Raw genomic sequence first — 17,550 nt, 5'->3', positions numbered from 1 at the left:
ACTGCAATTTTACAGCTTGCTAGGCTAATAATACACTGTTTTATTATCTGCAGCTTGTACGCTGCTATCTAATTACAAGTCTGATACAATAAAAATATGCCATGTCTGCTTATTCTCTTCTTTTTCCCTATTCTTCACCTTCCCCTCATTGTGAAGCTCCCTGCTTGCAGCCTGGCATCTGTTTCAAGTTGTTTCAGAAACACACATGCATGTAAGCAGCTGGAATGGAGACATGAGTCTTCAGGTGGGCTGCAGGATGCATTGATGGCTTTGGTTCAATACCTGCACTGCTTTGAGGAGCATTCAGACGTTACAGTGCTCTGATGCAAAGGCAGCAATTTGAGCTGAGCTCACAGGCTGCCAGGTCAGGCAGATTCTTTTCTTGGAGAGCAGAGAGCATTGGGAAACTCATTCCGTGCTGCTGTTGTCTGTGCAAAGCTGCTGCAGGAGGTGGTTTATGTGTGCATATGCTGCGCTCTAGTGGCTTGTAGGGCTCTGAGGACCTGGCTTTAGCAGTGCTGGAGGATGTGGCCACCCCAGACCTGTGCAGTGACTGTAACCAGTGGTTGGCACCCGAGAGTTCTCCTTAAGCTTGTGAGGTGTTGAGCAGAACTTGTCCGTGATGGTACTCCTCCAAACCCTTTCTTCAAGGAAAGGCCCTCTCATTTGCCTCTGCTGTAGCCCCATATGCACAATGTCCTTTGTTAAACACTATTTTACTGTTGTAGCTCCCTCCTGCATTACAACTCTGTCTTGTTAATCACTGTTTTCTTGTTAAATTTAATGGAGCAAGGCTAATTCTATGCTGCCTGAGATTTCAGCCTACTGTCTTGGATCACACCTGGCCTATTTACTTTGTTTCTGCCATCTTCTTTTCTCGCCTGCTTGCTCTTCCAACCACACTTCTATATCTGGAGCTGGCCAGGAGCTGTGCATTCCTGGGGCATTAGCTCATGCTCCCAAAATGCCACTGTGTGACGGTGCTGCTTTGCATTCCTGGCTTATTAAAGAGAAGGCAGTGGTTTCCCAGCATCTCCCCTGGCATCTCCTCCAGGAGTTTTTTCATCTTCTCTCTCCATGGGAAGATACCTTGGCTCTATTCTAACTTAATTTTCCACTTCTATCTCAAGCTGTTGCTCATGCTGCCAGATCAGCCAGGTACATTGAAAAGAGCCCAGAAAGTTCCCATAGGTGACAACCACTGCTGGGAGGAGGTGGATCCTATTGGGGTGTGAGCAGGTGACAACAGAAGCACACATTTTTGACAGGTGTCATCGTGTGAGAGTGAAATACTCATTCAAATGCCATGCAGTGAAAGTCTCCCAAGTTGCCCTGCTGCCAAAATTAAAGTGGATCCTCAGCGGTTTTTCCTTCTTTGAGTCTGCAGCTTTGGAGTGTGCTGAGAAAGTGGATTTGGATGCATATTCATGTACATATAATGGGGTATGGACATAAAAAGACAAGTTGTCATTGGGATCTGCTAATTAAATTTGCTATGGCTTTCAGTGAGTTAGGCAGGTATGCATGGGTTGCATCCAAGTACTGAATGAAACAAGGATTTGTTTAAAGGTTGGGGCAGTGCCTGCATCCAGACTAGAGTAAAACTAACACAAATGTGAATTGCTCACCTCAGTAACAGGGAGGATCAGACCTGCAAGTTTGGAGCTGAAAAACAGTGAGGAGTTATGGCTTTGGATCAAAGAATGAGTTTCCATGGGAGGGATGCCACAACAAAGCCACACTGCTTGTGGTTCAGCTAACGATGAGCACACTCAGTGCTGGAGATGCCTATGGTAAAGGGAGCATTTCATTCCCTGCAATTCCTGCCTAGTGAAATCCAATTTTTCACCCATGAATAAACCTTGAGAACCACTTTCATTGCTGCACAAAAGAGTTGCTAGGCTTTCATATTCAGTTGCATTATGAAGCTTTTTATGGACCTCATTCCTGGCCTCAATAATCACGTGGGAGGGCTATTTCTGTAGCTCACAACAAACTGAGGTTCTAATGAGCATGTTCAGGAGCTGCCCTCCTTGGGGTGAGCTCCATCTCCCCCAGTGCTCAATGCTGCTGTGGCTCAGCACTGCTCTGATTCAATCCCCACATCTTTACATGGAGTCAGTGGGGAGAACGTGTCTCTTTATGGAATGTTTAATGAGCCAAAATGCACATGAAAGCGTTGATTGGATCTTCAGTGACTTCAGAAAATTAATATCCCCCTTTTCTGATCTGGGCACTGCGTGTGATAAGATGTTGACTCACTCAAAGGCACCACAAGACCGGAGGAAGTTCATCTGCTCCTGGTGCTTCTGGTGACAGCTGAGTTACGCAATGGCTGCAATCAGATGTGACTGTAGATCATCTTTTCCGCTCATATGAGAGTCACTGGATGGTGTTTTCCCACTGCTCTGATGATGCTGATTGCATTGGGATCATGGGATTATTGGGATTGGCAGCCACGCTCCAGAGCTACGTGAGCTGAGGATGCAGGTGGCTCTGGATCACCCACCCAAGGAGGTGATGTGGACTCCAGCGGGAGCTTCTGGTTTTCCCTGGAGGAGCCAGTGTCTGTGTCCAGCTGCACACACAGCTGGACATTATAGTGGGGATGGAAGGTGCTGGCCTAAACAATGATTATGGGTAGAGAAGGATGCGGAGGACTCAGTGAGGTTCCCAGAGCCATTTGTGTGCAAAAAGAGGCCGTGTGTTGGGACAGCCCCACCTGTGGGGTCTACCAGGCGGTTTCTGGGGCTGGGAGAAGGGCTTTGGAAAGCCACCACTGCTTGATGGTGTCTACACTCCTCCCTTGCCAGATCTCTGCAGGTGGGTCCACCACTGCCTCTCCAAATACCATTCAATCTTACCATGCCAGGGAGGATTAGACAGGAGGTAATTACACTTACTACGGGGAGCGGACATCCAACTACTCATCCGTGAGGATGAGCGAGTCGATGCTAGTCACTGTGAGCATTGCACACAGGGCAGCTTGTACACGGAGCTATTAGGCTGTGTCGTGGGTTCCTCATGCCTTCGGGGCACACTTAGCATCTATATAAAAGGTCAGCTGCCATTAGGGCTCACTGGTCACATCACAACACCGTTCTCATCGGGGAGCTGGGTAAGTCTGCTTTGTGCTGAGCCTCTGCGGCTGTGGAAATGCAGATTTCTTGCTGCCTTTTTACATATGAAATGCTTTGTGGGTAAGGTTTTTAATGTTAGTGAGTGTGAATTGCTGCGTTAGTGTAGGAATGTGCTCTTACTGTGTCTCCAGCTGGGTATCCGACCCCAAGGGCCACTTGTGAGCAATCTGAGGAACAGCTGTTAGCCGTAATTGGGGTGCTGTTGCTGTAGATTGCTTTTGTGGGTGTCTGACAACATGCAGAGCTGCTTTGGAGTATCAGGGATCACGGTGCTAGAAGAGCTGTAAGCAGGCTGTGTTTGGCTGTGGTATTGCTGCCCCTTAATTGGCTTTGGCTTCCTAATGAGAATGAACTTGGTGATGCTGAAACCAGGCTGTGAGCTTCTGCATGTTGTGGTGCTGTGGGGTCAGCAGGCAGTGTTGCCTTGGGTGCTGCTTGTCTCCTGCTGTGGCAAATGGGGTCGGAGGATCTGAGATGCATCTGGGTTGTGGCTTTTTTTCAGCATGTCAGCAAGAGGTCACAGGTGGTCCCCAACAAAACCAGAGGGCAAAACCTGGGCTTTGTGGTTGGAAGGCAGCTCAGATGAGGAATTTCTCCTCTAACCTCAAAGATCAGTTCTTCCTTCTTGCAGGTCTAAGTGATGTAGAGTGAGATGAGGTCCAGGGGGATATTTCACGCTGTGTATCTCTGAATGTCCCTACTGTTAGATGTCCCCTCACTGCCATGTTTTTGAGTTATAAGTTACAGGTTGGGTGCAGCTCTTGGACTCCGGCATGGATGGATGCACCTCCAGCACCCATTGGGTGCCTCTCTAAGAGCTCTGCTCTCTCACCTCTCATTCCAGCCCTGCCAAAACCTCACTAAGATGTTGTGCTACCAACAGCAGTGCTTTTCTCCTCTCCACCAAGAGCACATCTCCATTAAGTGCCCCCAAACACACCCTCTGATGCACAGATGGCAGTCAGCAGTGTGCACCCCGCAGTACGTGACCCCCTGCACTCCTCGGCAGCGGTTTCTGTCATCCAGCTTCTCCCCGCAGCAGTGTGTGACCCAGTGCATACCACGGCAGCAGTATGCAACCAAGTGCATTCAACAGCAACAGCGTGTGACCCAGCACATCCCACCCGCCAGGTGTGTGACAACCTGTGTGCCACAGCAGTCATGTGCCACCCAGTGCACGTCGCAAGAGGCATGTGTGACCAAGTGCGTGCCCCAGCAGCAGTGTGCAACCAAATTCATCCCACAGCAACAATGTGCAACCAAGTGCATCCCGCAGCAGCAGCATTCAACCCGGTGTGTGACCACATGCATGCCGCAGCAGCCGTTCCTGACCAAGGGAATCCACCAGCAGCACAGTGCGACCGTGTGCATCCCGCAGCACTGCGTGACCACATACACCCCACACCAGCAGTGTGCAACCAGATGTGTGACCACGTGTGTGCCACAGCAGCGTGCCACCAGGTGTATCTCGCAGCGTTATGTGACCGCTTGTGCCCCGCAGCAATGTGCCACCAAGTGCATCCCACAGCAACAGTGTGCAACCAGGTGTGTGACCACATGTGTGCCTCAGCCATGTGAGACCAACGGTGCAAGCATCTGTGTCCCTCAGCAGCACCAGTGTGCCACCAAGGTCGTCCCACAGCAGCACCAGTGTGTCACCAAGGTCATCCCACAGCAGCACCAGTGTGTCACCAAGAACATCCCACAGCAGCACCAGTGTGCCACCAAGTGTGTCCCACAGCAGTGTGCCACCAAGGGTGTTCCACAGCAGCACCAATGTGCCACCAAAGGGATCCCACAGCAGCACCAGTGTGCCACCAAGTGTGTCCCACAGCAGTGTGCCACCAAGAGTGTCCCGCAACAGCAGCAGAGTGTTGCCAAGTGCGTCCCACAGCAGTGTGCCACCAAAGGGATCCCCCAGCAGTGCCACTGTGCTACCAAGTGCATCCCACAGCAGCAGCAGTGTGCCACCAAGTGTGTCCCACAGCAGTGTGCCACCAAGTGCATCCCGCAGCAGCACCAGTGTGCCACCAAAGGAATCCCACAGCAGCACCAGTGTGCCACCAAGGGCATCCCACAACAGCACCAGTGTGCTACCAAGTGTGTCCCACAGCAATGTGCCACCAAGGGTGTTCCGCAACAGCAGCAGAGTGTTACCAAGTGCGTCCCACAGCAGTGTGCCACCAAGGGTATCCCACAGCAAAGTGTGACTCAATGCGTCCCACAGCAGCCTTATCAGTCAGGTGGAGTAAAAATTTCAAGCCATTCTAAGAAATACTGCTCTGCACCCAAATGGCCCTGGTAAAGAGGAGCAGGGAAAAGGAGGGTCCATGGAAAACCAGTGAGGTATGGCTTTGGGGCAAAGTTATTTATCTTCTTGTATCACCTGACAACTTATTTCTATAGTTAAATTCTGCTTTATCTCTGTTTTCCAGTCCTTTCCCTGTAGCTCAGTTCTGTTTTGGGCCAAGGTGAAATATTATTCCCTGCATTCCAGATATCTGTGGCTTGTTACTTAGTCTGCTGCAAGAAGTAGTTTAGTGGGATGTTACTGAATTCTCACCTCAATGAAAGGAATAGTTTTAATAGGGGAAAAAAAGTAGAAATGCCAAAGGAGTCCCTCTGATGACAGCATCAAGAGGACCAATGGAGTGGCCAACAAGGGCTCTGGGCTCAGTCCTGGCCTCAGGAGATGATACCCAGGCTGTCCTGGATTCCCCAAGGCTGCACATTCTCCAAAAGAGTCATTTTCGCTCACAGATTTGGAAGCCAAATGTAAATTTGCTAAGCAAAATGTATCTGAGTCTTGTTCCAACAGCCTTCATTACAGGAGGTGGCCAGCAATCCCTGCTGACTCCGCACTGACTTCAGCGGAGTCCCTGAGCGAGGCAGGATCTCTGGTCAGAGAAGTTGGTTCTGCTGAAACTTTGTACATGAATATTTGTTTTTATATTCACTTGGTTGCTTTGGTTATTGTGGAAAACAAAGCCTGAAACCAAAGAAAGTCTTGGAAATCAGACTGAAAGCTGTAGCACTACTCTTTTATAAATGTTTGAGATACCGAAGTGATAAACTATGTTCTTTATGCTGCCTGAAGATGTGTACTCTGCATTGTATTGAAAACAAACTATATATATGTATACTTATGATATACATATATATATACCTAAATAAATATAGTTCTCTGACCTCAGAGTAAACATTTTGTCTTTTTGCCCTTTGGTGGTTCTTCTTTATTACAAACAGTGTCTGTGCAAAATACAAAAATCCTATGGCATGCCCTATCATTAAGTGAATGAATCGGAGGCTGTTCACGCCAAGCAGATGATGCCTTTTTGGAGAGCCAAAACAAGTGATGCAAGAGGAGCTGGGTGTTACCCAGGCTGGGACGCTGTCTTGAATCCTGCCTGGTTCTGACCCACTTGGTGACCTTGGGGTGCCATCGTGGGCTGTGCTGGGGGGTGAGGGATGGCTGTGGTCAGAGTGGAGCAGCTGTGTCCTGTGGGGTGCACGGTGTGATGGGAGCTGAGATCCCACCTCCTCAGAGGGCACAAGGAAGATAACTGGGGATGGAGCATGAGTGGCACTGACCACGGCTCTTCTCTCCTGTGTGGAGCTAAGGATGATCTTACAACCCAGTGCTTTGCATTCCTTTATGGGAAGACCATCACTGCAGGCTTTGGGGAGACTTCACACCACTGTGACTTCCCTGTAGGAATTGGAATGACCACAAAAATCACCCAAGTTGCAGAGCTCATCTCATGGGGTGGAGTAGCCATGAGAGCACAGAGCTCAGATTGAAGCCTGGCGCTGGCCCTGACTCATTGGGTGACTGCAGAGCGGTGTGCCTCGATTTCCCCTGTGCTTAATTGGGAATAATAACAGCCCCCGCAACTCTGCCCTGCGCTACATTGTGCGTCTCCCCGAGATGAAAGGATTTTAGAGGACTTCCCAGATGCTAATTAAGAACGTTTGGATGACAGAGCACGATGCTATCATCGGGTTAGTATTTTGTTACCTTACTGGAAACGCTAAAATATATATTAGGATTACTTGAAGGCTACCAGACCTGGTTCTACAGTATGAACTGGATATATGGAGCTTATAAAAATGTTCTTAATCTGCTTAGCTGCTCTTTCATTCCTGCTCTTGGTTCCTAAAACCTTGGGTCAGATCATTTAATATTAGGAAGGGACATTTCATGGTAAGGAAGATCATTTAATTGTAAGAAGGGTGTTGTAATTCAGGGTGAAGCACAGCTAATGGAAGCACGGGTAGGAATGAGTGCTTTTGTCTTCAGTTGTGGAAAACAAGGTAAGCTTGCAGAGCGCACGTGTCCCTTTGGTTAATGTTGCTCTTGGAGTTTGGTTTCCTGGCACTCTATGATTCAGCAGCTGGAGATTTTCTCCTTCTTATGGGTGAGAAATTTTCCACCTCCTTCACCAAGGGGACACATTTCAACTCTTTGTGCTCCAGCAGGGAAGGCCTTTCTCAGATTCCCAGCATGCTGGAGCACAGTTGATAGGCGTCTAATTGGCATAAGCCAGGGCCTTTGCTTATGTAGACATGGTTGTGTTAAAACTCATTCCCTGCCAGCACTGGATGCTGCTGTTAATTTCCTCTTGGGTTTAAAACTAGTATAAACAGGGAACAAAGAGCAGGAAAGGGGATCTGTGTGTTTAGGACTGCAAGGATTCAGCTATCCTTCCCAAGCTGCCCCAGTGCTGCCCCTTTTTTCTGCCCTTTGTTGTGCTGGGAAGGCATCCTCTCTCAGCACAGCCTTTCGTTTGGTGTGGGTCATTCCAGCAGTGGCCATGCCCTTCACCCAAGGCCTCTTAGCCCCAGTCACCCTCAGCTCCTGTGCAGGTGGAGGAAGTCTGCATGCCACAGTAATTGCGGGCTGCAAGAAGTTGACGAGAGTCCTTCCTGGATGGTGTTTTCAAAGGCACCAAAGGGCCTTATGCATGCAGCTCCCATGGAAATGAACAGTCCCTTGGGCAGCCCAGACCCTTTCCTCTGTTTATCTCAGCCAGTATCTTTTTCTCTGTAGAAAAGCACAATTTTACTGCCCTGGAGTTGCCACAGTGAAGCAGAGGAGCTGTTGCACAACACATGGGGACTCACAGCATCAGAGCCACTAACAGCACATGCAGGGGTTGCCCTTGGCCATCCAGGTGCTCTACTTAGCATGGGGAGAAGCAGGATGTTCTCACAGGGTCTTCCAACTCAGCAATGTCCCCATGGTCCCTGGTGACAACAGCACGGCCATTCCCTCCAGCATGAAGCCGCACGTGGCCTGGCTGGTACTGGCAGCAATTAGAGCATCGCGGGCCAAACCACCTCACCCTCCAGGGCACTTATTCACTATATAAAAGCTCAGCCATCACGGGGCTCTCCTAGGCACTTCTCTCCGGTTGTTCTCACTGATGAAGTGGGTAAGTCTGGCTTCTCACAGAGCTGCTGAAATATTGCTTTGTTCCCCTGGGTGGCTGCAGCAGGCGGCGGTCCTTTGCTCATGGAGATACATCCTATGGGGATGTATGCGGCTCTGACATCAGGAACAGCTCTGTGCTGGAGGGAAGGATGTTGGGCAAGCACCTGCTGAAGGACTGAGGAATTGGGAATGGGATTTGTGGGCTTCTCTACGCTTGCTGCTAGGTCTGGTCCAAAGGAAGCTATGGGCTGCGTGAGGGGCTTGGTGCTGCTGGGAGTCAGGCACTGAGCCCACATGTGGAAAGGCGGCTGATCTAAAGGATCTGGTGGAATTTTTCTGCCATTCCATGGAATTTGAACAAAGCAGCTTTTCAGAGGACAGCAAGAAGCCTATCAACTTCAGGATCAGCATGAAATCAGCAGAGATTCTCCAGACAAACCTGAACGTGTTTACATTTCTCCATAGCTGAACAGCCAGGGATGCAAACATCTCCCTGGATGTGAATAATCCCCCTGTTCTAGAAGTTTTTTATCTTGCTGAGCATCACCAGATGCTTTGGTATTTTATGTGCAGTAGTAGCATTGTGATTCTTGTTTTTCAATGGCTGTTTGTATTAGTCAATGATTATTGTAATCATAGTGATAATGATAGCAACACGCAGTGATGTTATTATTAACAGTCACCCAGCAACAGGCTTTTGGGCTGTAATTATAGATAGAAAGAGGGGTGCTCAGAAGATGCACTTTTTTATGATCACTTAATTACAGAATTTATTTCCTAAAAAACGTCAAGATGAAAACAAACAAAGAAAAATAAAAACCTGAACATTTTCTGAGCACTTTTCATATGCCATTGCTTCCAATACCTGGGCAGGACTGGGGTGAAATCTGCCAGAGATTCTGCCTTGATGCTCCTCCTTCCTTCCTTGGTTTGACCAAACAGAACGCTTCTGCTGCTCTTCTCTTCTTTTCTTGATGCTTGCCCACACGACAGCACAAAGCAGGGACTGCAGAGGTGCTGCTATGGTATAAGGGACCAGGCACCGATTGCAGCTCAGCTCAGATGTGCTCCACAAACCTGTCCTCATCCTCAGCCCTTTTAACCACGGTTTGTCTTTGTGCTGCTGAGCTGCAGCCACGCCTGAGGATTGCAGCATGGGCACACCTTTAATTCTGGCTTGTCTTTCATCCTCAGTGCTTGGGAGGTGCAGGATAGGAACTTGAAAGAATGTCCCAGTGGGGATGGGGGAGGTTTAATATTTAGCTCATTTTTGAAGGGCAGAAAGCAGCTGCTTTGTTTTCCTGGCTCTGGTTGTTTTGGAGCTCATCAGGATACAGGGGAGGGAGCTGAGAGCAGCTCCCCTGGGTAATCCCAGGTGGGTTCTGAATCACCTACAGCCAGTGACCTCCAGCAGGACTGGGTGCAGGCATCACCAGGAAACAGCCAATGTGGGTGTGAACTGTCCCTCTTCTTCCTGCTTCTTCCAGGCTTAACAACCTCCCAGGACCATGCACTATTATGGGGAGAGGTACAAACAACTGTACCTGCCGGGCTCCAGCTACGTCACCGAAAGCCACCAGCATTGCACATCCCAACCTGATGCATGCAGCACCACATGCCACCCGCTGAGCATCATCAAGAGCCCGATGCCCAGATGGCAGAGCTACGTGCAGCCTTTCACCTATGTGTGCTCACAGCCCAGTGTGACCCACAGCACGCTGCTGCCCTGCCAGCCCTGTGTGCAGCAGTGTGTCATGCTGTGTCCGGAGCCCTGTGAGACCACACGTCTGCTGCCCTGCAGGAAGCCCAGCGTGCGCCTCAGCCCTGCTCGAGCTCTGCAGTCCTGTGAGAATGGCCATTTGGAGAAGAAACGCGTGGCCAAGAGCCTCCCACCCTGTGCTCCACGGTGCCCAGAGCCAGGCAAACTCAAGTTCCCACCATGTGGGATCAGGTATTCATCCTCCTGCAAGGATGAGTGCAGGTCAAGGAAGGTCTCCAGGTGCCTGTCGCAGCGGTATGGTGCGGAGAACCGCTGCCTGCAGGGGATGACCAGCGGCTATTCCCTGCCACTTCGGGGGGTCACCGAGTGCCCCCCGCAGCAGTGCGTGACACAGTGCTTCCTGGAGGAGTACATCAGCCCCTTCCCCCACCAGAAGTGCTCCAAGGGGTACCCAACGCAGGAGTGCATCACCACCTGCACCCCACAGCAGGTGCCCAAGTGCCCCCCCGGGAGCGGGGCGAAGGTGAGCTCATCCCAGCAGTGCTTGGCCAAGTGCTCGCTGCTGCAGGAGGGAGCCAAGCATAAGAGCTCATCGACTCAGCACATCAGCAAGTCCAAGTGCCTCCACCCATGTGCCATCCAGCGCTCACCGCGGCACCATGCGGGGGATGTGAAACGTTCGAGCCACTCCAAGAAGAGCCGCTGTGCTTCCAAATGTCTCTGGTGAAGGGGCTGAAGCTGCTGTGACAACAGCAAACCACGTAGCTGGGCCTGAGGTTGTGTTTTCCCCTGTTCCTAACCCCTGAAAGTGCTTTGCCCAGTCTTCCCCTTATTGTAATCAATGCTAACCCTGTATGGTACCTTGCCTTCCTCCTGTGGCTCCCCTGTAGTTACTCCTGCAACAGAATTTATGTTAATGAGATACTAAGTAGCTCTGAGCAGGTGCCCAGATTTGAGCTTTAAGCTGATACAACTCTGCCGTAGCATTTGCACTCCAAGAGGTTGTTACTGTTACTTCATCAGTGATTTTAACTGGTTGTGCCCACTGTATTAAATTTCAGGTTGCAGCCAGATCCCTGCTGTCTGCCGTCTCAGTCATTTTCCTTGTGTTTCTGTCTTTTTTTCCCCCACTCTTTTCAACACCACCTGACAAAACTGCTCCCTGTTGTTGTGCTTTCCCTCTTTGTAAAATAAAGACAGCAGTCGTGCTGTTAGGACTAGACAGGTTGGGCAGAGACACAGCAAAAGCAGCAGCGCAGGCTGTGAGACAGAGGAAAACTTCATTAGTGCAATGAGGCTCATTAGCAGCTGTCTGCTGTAATTTCACCAGTGCTGAGCAAATTATGAATTTGGTTCTGTGGCACAGCCCCTGGGATAGCAGAGGTGGGAGGGTGATGCCGAAGGTCCCTGTGATGCTGTGACTCCAGGCTGGCTCTGCCTGCTTTCAAAATGATCAGCATCAACCGTCTGCAGTGATGAATCTGCAATCAACTTGCAAACAACTTGCAGCTCCAGCTGTTACCACACGGGGACACCTTCCTAGAGAGCAGGAATCAGTGACCTTGCTTGATCAGTATTTTGCCTAGCTGGTGTATATACATAAGGTCCCAAAGCACACCGCCCTATTTGTTCACTCAGTGGAACAGTGGCCCTCTGCCACCACCTAAAGGTGCATTGCAGAACCTGGTAGGTCTTTCCAGTGCTGCCTTCACGCTGAGCAGTGTCCTAGCTGCTAAACTCCTCCTGGCCCCTCTGCTTCTTCTGCAGCCCACCGAGCAGGATTTCCATAGCCTCCTTTTTCTAATAAAGTGACAGATTTACTCATACAAAGAGACCAATGCTGCTTGCAGTCCTCCCACACTGGAATTGTTACTCCCTGTAGGGAGAGAGCATTCATTTAGGGACATGATTTAGCAGTGGGTTGTTAGAATTAGGGTAGTCTGGTTAGGTTGTGGTTGGACTTGATGATCTTGAAGGACTTTTCCAACCTGAGCAATTTGATGATATTAACTTTAACCCTGGGGAGTTAAATGCAAAGAGAAGAAGCTGAGCGAGGTCCTGGCGGCCTCCCCTGGCTCAGCCCCTTTCCTGTCCCATCTCCATGCAAACCTGGCTCCTCCTTCATGAAGCACACATCACAGAGGCATGAGGATGCAGCCCCACAGGGAGATGGAGCTCCACAGCTCACAAGGGGAAGCTCTACCACCAGCATTTATGCTACTTGCACAGCTCAGAGCACTTCACTACTCTCTGCTGCTCTAAGCTCCAAAGGGCCCATCTTTCCCTTTGGTTTCCATGAGAAAGACCAGCAGAAGAAGGTTTCCTTTTAAAAATTGGAAGTTGTTTCTGTGCTTTTTGCTTTTGACAAAGGTGTTTGGGCTTTGATAAATAAAAAAGCTGGCCTCTCCATTAAATGGTGCCTGGACTTTTTATATTGTTTTATTGGTGAGAGTCAGTAATATAACTGTCTTATAGATAGCAGCTGGAGAAAGGCTGAAGAGCCCCAGGTGCCTTTGATCACTTTGCTCATGCTTACATGGCCCCTGCAGTATCCCAAGTGAGAGAGCATCATTTCCCCTCTTCCCTAAGCTGCTCTGGCAGCAGATCCACGCTCCATCACTGTTATTGTGTTGGATCTGCTCACAGAGAGCTCAGGAGCCCTGCAAAGAGCTGGTGGCCCTGAAGGTGAGGTAGCTCTGATGGCCCTGGAGGTGACATGAGGCAGTGCTGCATCCTTGTGGCAGTGAAAGCCAACCACAGGCTGCCTGTGCCACGGTGTGGGCAGGAAGAAAGTGATGATTTGCCTTCCACTGGCATTCAGAAAGCCACATCCAGACCTCAGCATCTGTCTCTGAGTGTTCAGATGGGCAGTGGCAACAAGCCAGGGTGGTGGGAGTGAGAGGAGAGCTTGCTGGGTTCATCTTATTTCTGCCTTCACCCACCACATAAGGGTTGAGAGAGGATGAGCCCTTCTCTGATGCACACAGTGATAGGGTCAGCTACTAAGCAGCTTTCTCTGTGTTTAATTTCACTTGGCACAGCCTTTCAAATCCTAGAACTGGATGTCCTGTCCAGACAAGCTCCATAGTGAGCACTGTTATTAATTGGTGCAGGATGTCCAGGATTGGGTTGCTAAGCCCAATCCCAGGTTGGTTTTGTGCAGATAACATCTGAAAATTGAACAGATGAGGAGGTGTCAATGAGTTTCCAGTTTGAGTATTTGGGTACTCTGCAGGTAAAGCAGCACAGAAACAGGAATTTCCTATTTTCTGAGAAACATGAAGCACAATTATATGCAAGCTGTCTGCCAGCCCTATTAACAGAGCTCAACAAGGCTCTATAGGGAGCCTGGAATCCTGGCTCTGGTTTTTCAGATAAGTTTATGTGAGCTTTTCACTGTTGTTTGTGAAAGAATGGGGGAAATAACCCCAACAACTGAGACCGGTAAGGTGAGGTTGCCACACAGAAAGGAATGTCAAAGCATTTCCAAAATATTCATTATCGCTTTATGCATGCAAAGAGTTTTATCATTATACTATTAATAGCACGACAGCTGAGATAAACACCTCAGGGCTGAGTAATAGCACCTTAAGAATATGCATTTTTTTTTTGATTGAAGTGCCTACGCTGTTCCCACAAACAGGATGTTGTTTTGAGCCCTGATAACTTGCAGCATTTTGCATTTTCATTAAGTGCTGCATTTCTGTTTGAAATCAAAAGCAATCATATCAAATGGGTTAGAAGGGCTTCTGCTCATATCCCCACACACCAACAGTTGCATGTCCCCACTGTCCAGGCCGTTCAGATGAACCCTTCCTGACCGCTTATCAGATCCACTGCTCAGAGCATCCATGAATGGATGGAGACTCCGTGATATCTCTCAGCAACTCCTGCATGTCAGTAATCACGTGAATAAAAAAATTCCTCCCTGCTTAATTTTCCATGATAGACTTTTGGCCCACGACTGCTTCTCTTGTCTTCAACAAGTATAAACTGCAACTGAATGCTTCCATTTTTGTATCTACCTCTAATCTGCAGACATTCTTGCCTTATCTCCCTCTCTCTCCCTTCTCCCCCAGTCTTCTGTTCTTCTGATCATCATTCAGGATTATGTTTTTTAAGTTTCTGATCTCAGTGACTGGTGCCAGATGCTCACCAGCTGGTTGATACCTGGAGCATGAGTGGGGATACCCAAGCAGAATGTCAGCTTCCGTCTATAAAGTCGTGACAATAGTCTGGGAAACAAGGAAGAGGAACCGAATAACCAGATTTGTTCCACGGTCACCAAAATTGGGGATGTGGAGTCAGCAAAACTTTGCTCTCCCCTCCTCTGCAGTGCTTACAGGGATGAACACCACAGTGCTCCCATGTAAGCGCTATGGTGGATATAGGGGCCTGAATTAAAGATCCCATAGCTTGATGCATATCACATTGCACATCTGCAATGCTTTGTTTGTTATCTGCAAACCACTGCTTGCACAGTCAGCACTGAAGCCAAATCCAGACAAACTGGAGCTCGGTGCATTCCCACACTAAGACAGGCGGAAGTGGGAGAATCACATCAGCAACAAATTCAGACCATAACGATACACAGGGGAACCCTGAAGCATGTAACAGTATGTACTGCTGAGAATTGAATAATGTTGGTAAACAATGTTAAAATAATTATAGTAATTATAAGTGTTACACATGCGGGAAAAATTGTTTGGAAAGTAATTAAGACTTCATGCACATGTCTCATCTTCCTGGAAGTTGAAGAAGGAATATAAAACTCAAAGGATTCAGAGCTCCTCTGGCCATTTCTCTTGACTTCCTCCTGGACAGCTGGTAAGTCCCATTCACATCTATCTAATTATATCGAGCAAGATGTTGCTTTAACATCAGCTGGGATTTAAAAGCAAAGCATTCTGGTTTCTAAAAGTAGAAGGGAGATTCTATCTAGAGAAGTCCGCTAGAAATTACCTGGTTGTAGACCTGGACTGTGTTCAGCCTCAAAAATGCATCAGAGGAGATTCGCACCCTCATTAAAAAATGAAATGTAATTTTCTTCTTATTAAATAATTGTACATATCTGCATGTTACCTAACAAGAATGATATTCTAAGCCTGATTCGGGTAGAATTTGGGTAACTTTTTCCATTAAAGATTGGAAAAGATCCGAGATGATGTTCAGGCGGGGTCTGCAATGACAACCATACTTGAATGTGGAAAGAACAGCGTTCACTTCACTAAGAAGTACTATCTCCCAGACTTTGCCACCAGGTATTCTTGCTGGAGCCTTCCTCTTTGAGTGACCCTTTATTGGAGCACTAAGAAGAGGAAGTACCTCTGCAAAGACAATAGTTTTCATGCTGAGCGATTTCAGGGCTTTTGTCACAAGAATATCTGATGCTGAGCATTGACAGATAAGAAATGTCATAGGAGCTGGGTGAGGGGATCCCCTACATAGTTTTGTGCTGATGTGGTGCCCGGTGCAATCTCAGCAGAGGTGCAGAATCCTATTAGAAAAGATTGCCTGAATTAGGGCTGGATGTGCTCTGTCACAGACACCACAATGATCCCATTTGGCAGAGCAGGGATATCAAGCACCCAGTCCTGCATGATGAGCAGCTCTGTGGCACCAGCAGTACTTTGGTTGAAGCTACCAGCCAGGATCTGTAGCTAGAAGTAGAAAAGAGGCACTGAGCAGCTGGAAATGGCAAATGGTCAAAAGGGAGAAATTGAATGGGGTGGAGAAGGATTAAACCTGGAGGATTTAACCATCACAGGATGAAAATGGTGTTGGGGTTATGATGAGTGGAGCAAGAGGACTGGAAATAGACTGGGAATCCTGGGCTGACCCAGGAGCTCCATCTCCTGAACTTAGGCTTGAACTGTCTCTGCTGCATCACCTATATTATATGCACAGCCCCTATGGCTGAAATACCTGAGCTGGGTTCTTACCACTTGCACTGTTTGTGTTTTAGGGTGCTGGGCAAGGTGTCAGCACTTCACGAATCCCTGCTCTGCGCTGCAGCACCGCCACCATTCCTCCCAGATGTCCTTCGGGGCCGGGTGGTATGCAGGACCCTGCTCCAATCCCTGCTCCGTGCAGTGCCCGCAGCCTCTTGCTACCAGCTGCAATGAACCCTGTGTTGTATCCTGCCCTGCCTCCAGAGTCATCATATTCCCCCCTCCCGTCGTTGTGACATTCCCAGGGCCAATCCTCACCACGTGCCCACAGGAGACAGTGGTAGGAAGTTCTGCAGTCCCGGATGGATGTGCATCAGCCTCCCTGGCATCTGTAGGAGCAGAAGTCCTGCACTCGGAGCCATCTGCAGAAAGATCCATCCCCAGACCTATGTCGCAGTGCACCCCACAGTGCTCTTATGTGTTTGCTTCCCAGTGGGTGCACCCTTGCAACAGAGCCAGCTACAGTCACCACCAACCACCTGAGAGTGAGAAGGAAGAGCACATTCCAGAGAAGGAGAAACCAGAAACAGAAAACACAGATACAGCAGATGAAGACAAAGAGACCTCAGAAGCATAGCACAGCAGTACAGGCCCCAATCAGCATGTCCAAGTGTGCTGTACATTCCTTCTGCCTCTCCCAAGCAGACTTACCTATGTCTTCTTGAAGTTATGCTTTACATTAGTTCCATAGTATTTTACTCAAGCACATTCTCAGGCCAGTAGGCAATCCAGCCAAGAAGAAATGCCCCCAGTTCCAGTTTGCATTAACAGGACCTTTGAAACATCCGGCATCTCATTCTCAGGAAAAAATTTGCTCTTTTTTGCATTGCTTTGCCAGAAAAAGGCAGGCAGCAGTAGTTTCAAAATCAACACAAATGGAGTCAGACAAGAGATTACAAACCCTTTCCTTGCTGAAGCTTGTTAGACTGGTCCTTGCACTTTTTAGTGCAAGGGGAATTAGTCATCAGGAACTTCACTTTTTCCTCTGATAAACAAGCATATGTTACATATACACAAGTCATTTTCTTCTGCCTTTCAGCTTCACTGCACGGTAGAAGTCTAACAGAAGAGAAATACTGTATTTATCGTTTACTTTTATTGAAGAAAATAAAAATGCTATTTGGTGAAATGTGTCACTGGTATACAGAAGGCTAAATGCAGCATGAGAATGTCTGTATCAGCATCTTAAATGGTGTCCTTTGCTCTGTTATTTATTCCAGCAGCCTCATCCTGTCCTCTCGCTCCCCATTAAAGTTATTCTGCATCATCACTGTGGTTTTCTCATTTTCTTTCTCTTCAGCTCCA

General features: G+C 48.6%; 2 protein-coding genes across 2 annotated transcripts; both read left to right on the top strand.

Moving 5' to 3' along the window:
* Window positions 1-4,005: 4,005 nt before the first annotated feature.
* LOC306956140 (uncharacterized protein) lies at window positions 4,006-5,445 on the top strand (the record flags this gene model as incomplete). The annotated part of the gene is made up of 1 exon (XM_079547554.1): window positions 4,006-5,445. One exon carries the CDS (start codon window positions 4,006-4,008, stop codon window positions 5,443-5,445), a length of 1,440 nt encoding a protein of 479 aa, XP_079403680.1.
* A 4,637-nt stretch (window positions 5,446-10,082) lies between these two features.
* LOC306956180 (uncharacterized protein) lies at window positions 10,083-11,021 on the top strand (the record flags this gene model as incomplete). Its single annotated transcript, XM_079547598.1, has 1 exon — window positions 10,083-11,021. The coding sequence occupies one exon, from the start codon at window positions 10,083-10,085 to the stop codon at window positions 11,019-11,021; it is 939 nt and encodes a 312-aa protein (XP_079403724.1).
* Window positions 11,022-17,550: the final 6,529 nt, after the last annotated feature.

This window comes from Tetrao urogallus, assembly GCF_951394365.1.
Source record: "Tetrao urogallus genome assembly, chromosome: 28".
Classification (NCBI taxonomy): Eukaryota; Metazoa; Chordata; class Aves; order Galliformes; family Phasianidae; genus Tetrao; species Tetrao urogallus.
Note: the sequence above shows the minus strand (reverse complement) of the source record. Positions and strands in the feature narration are given on the sequence as shown.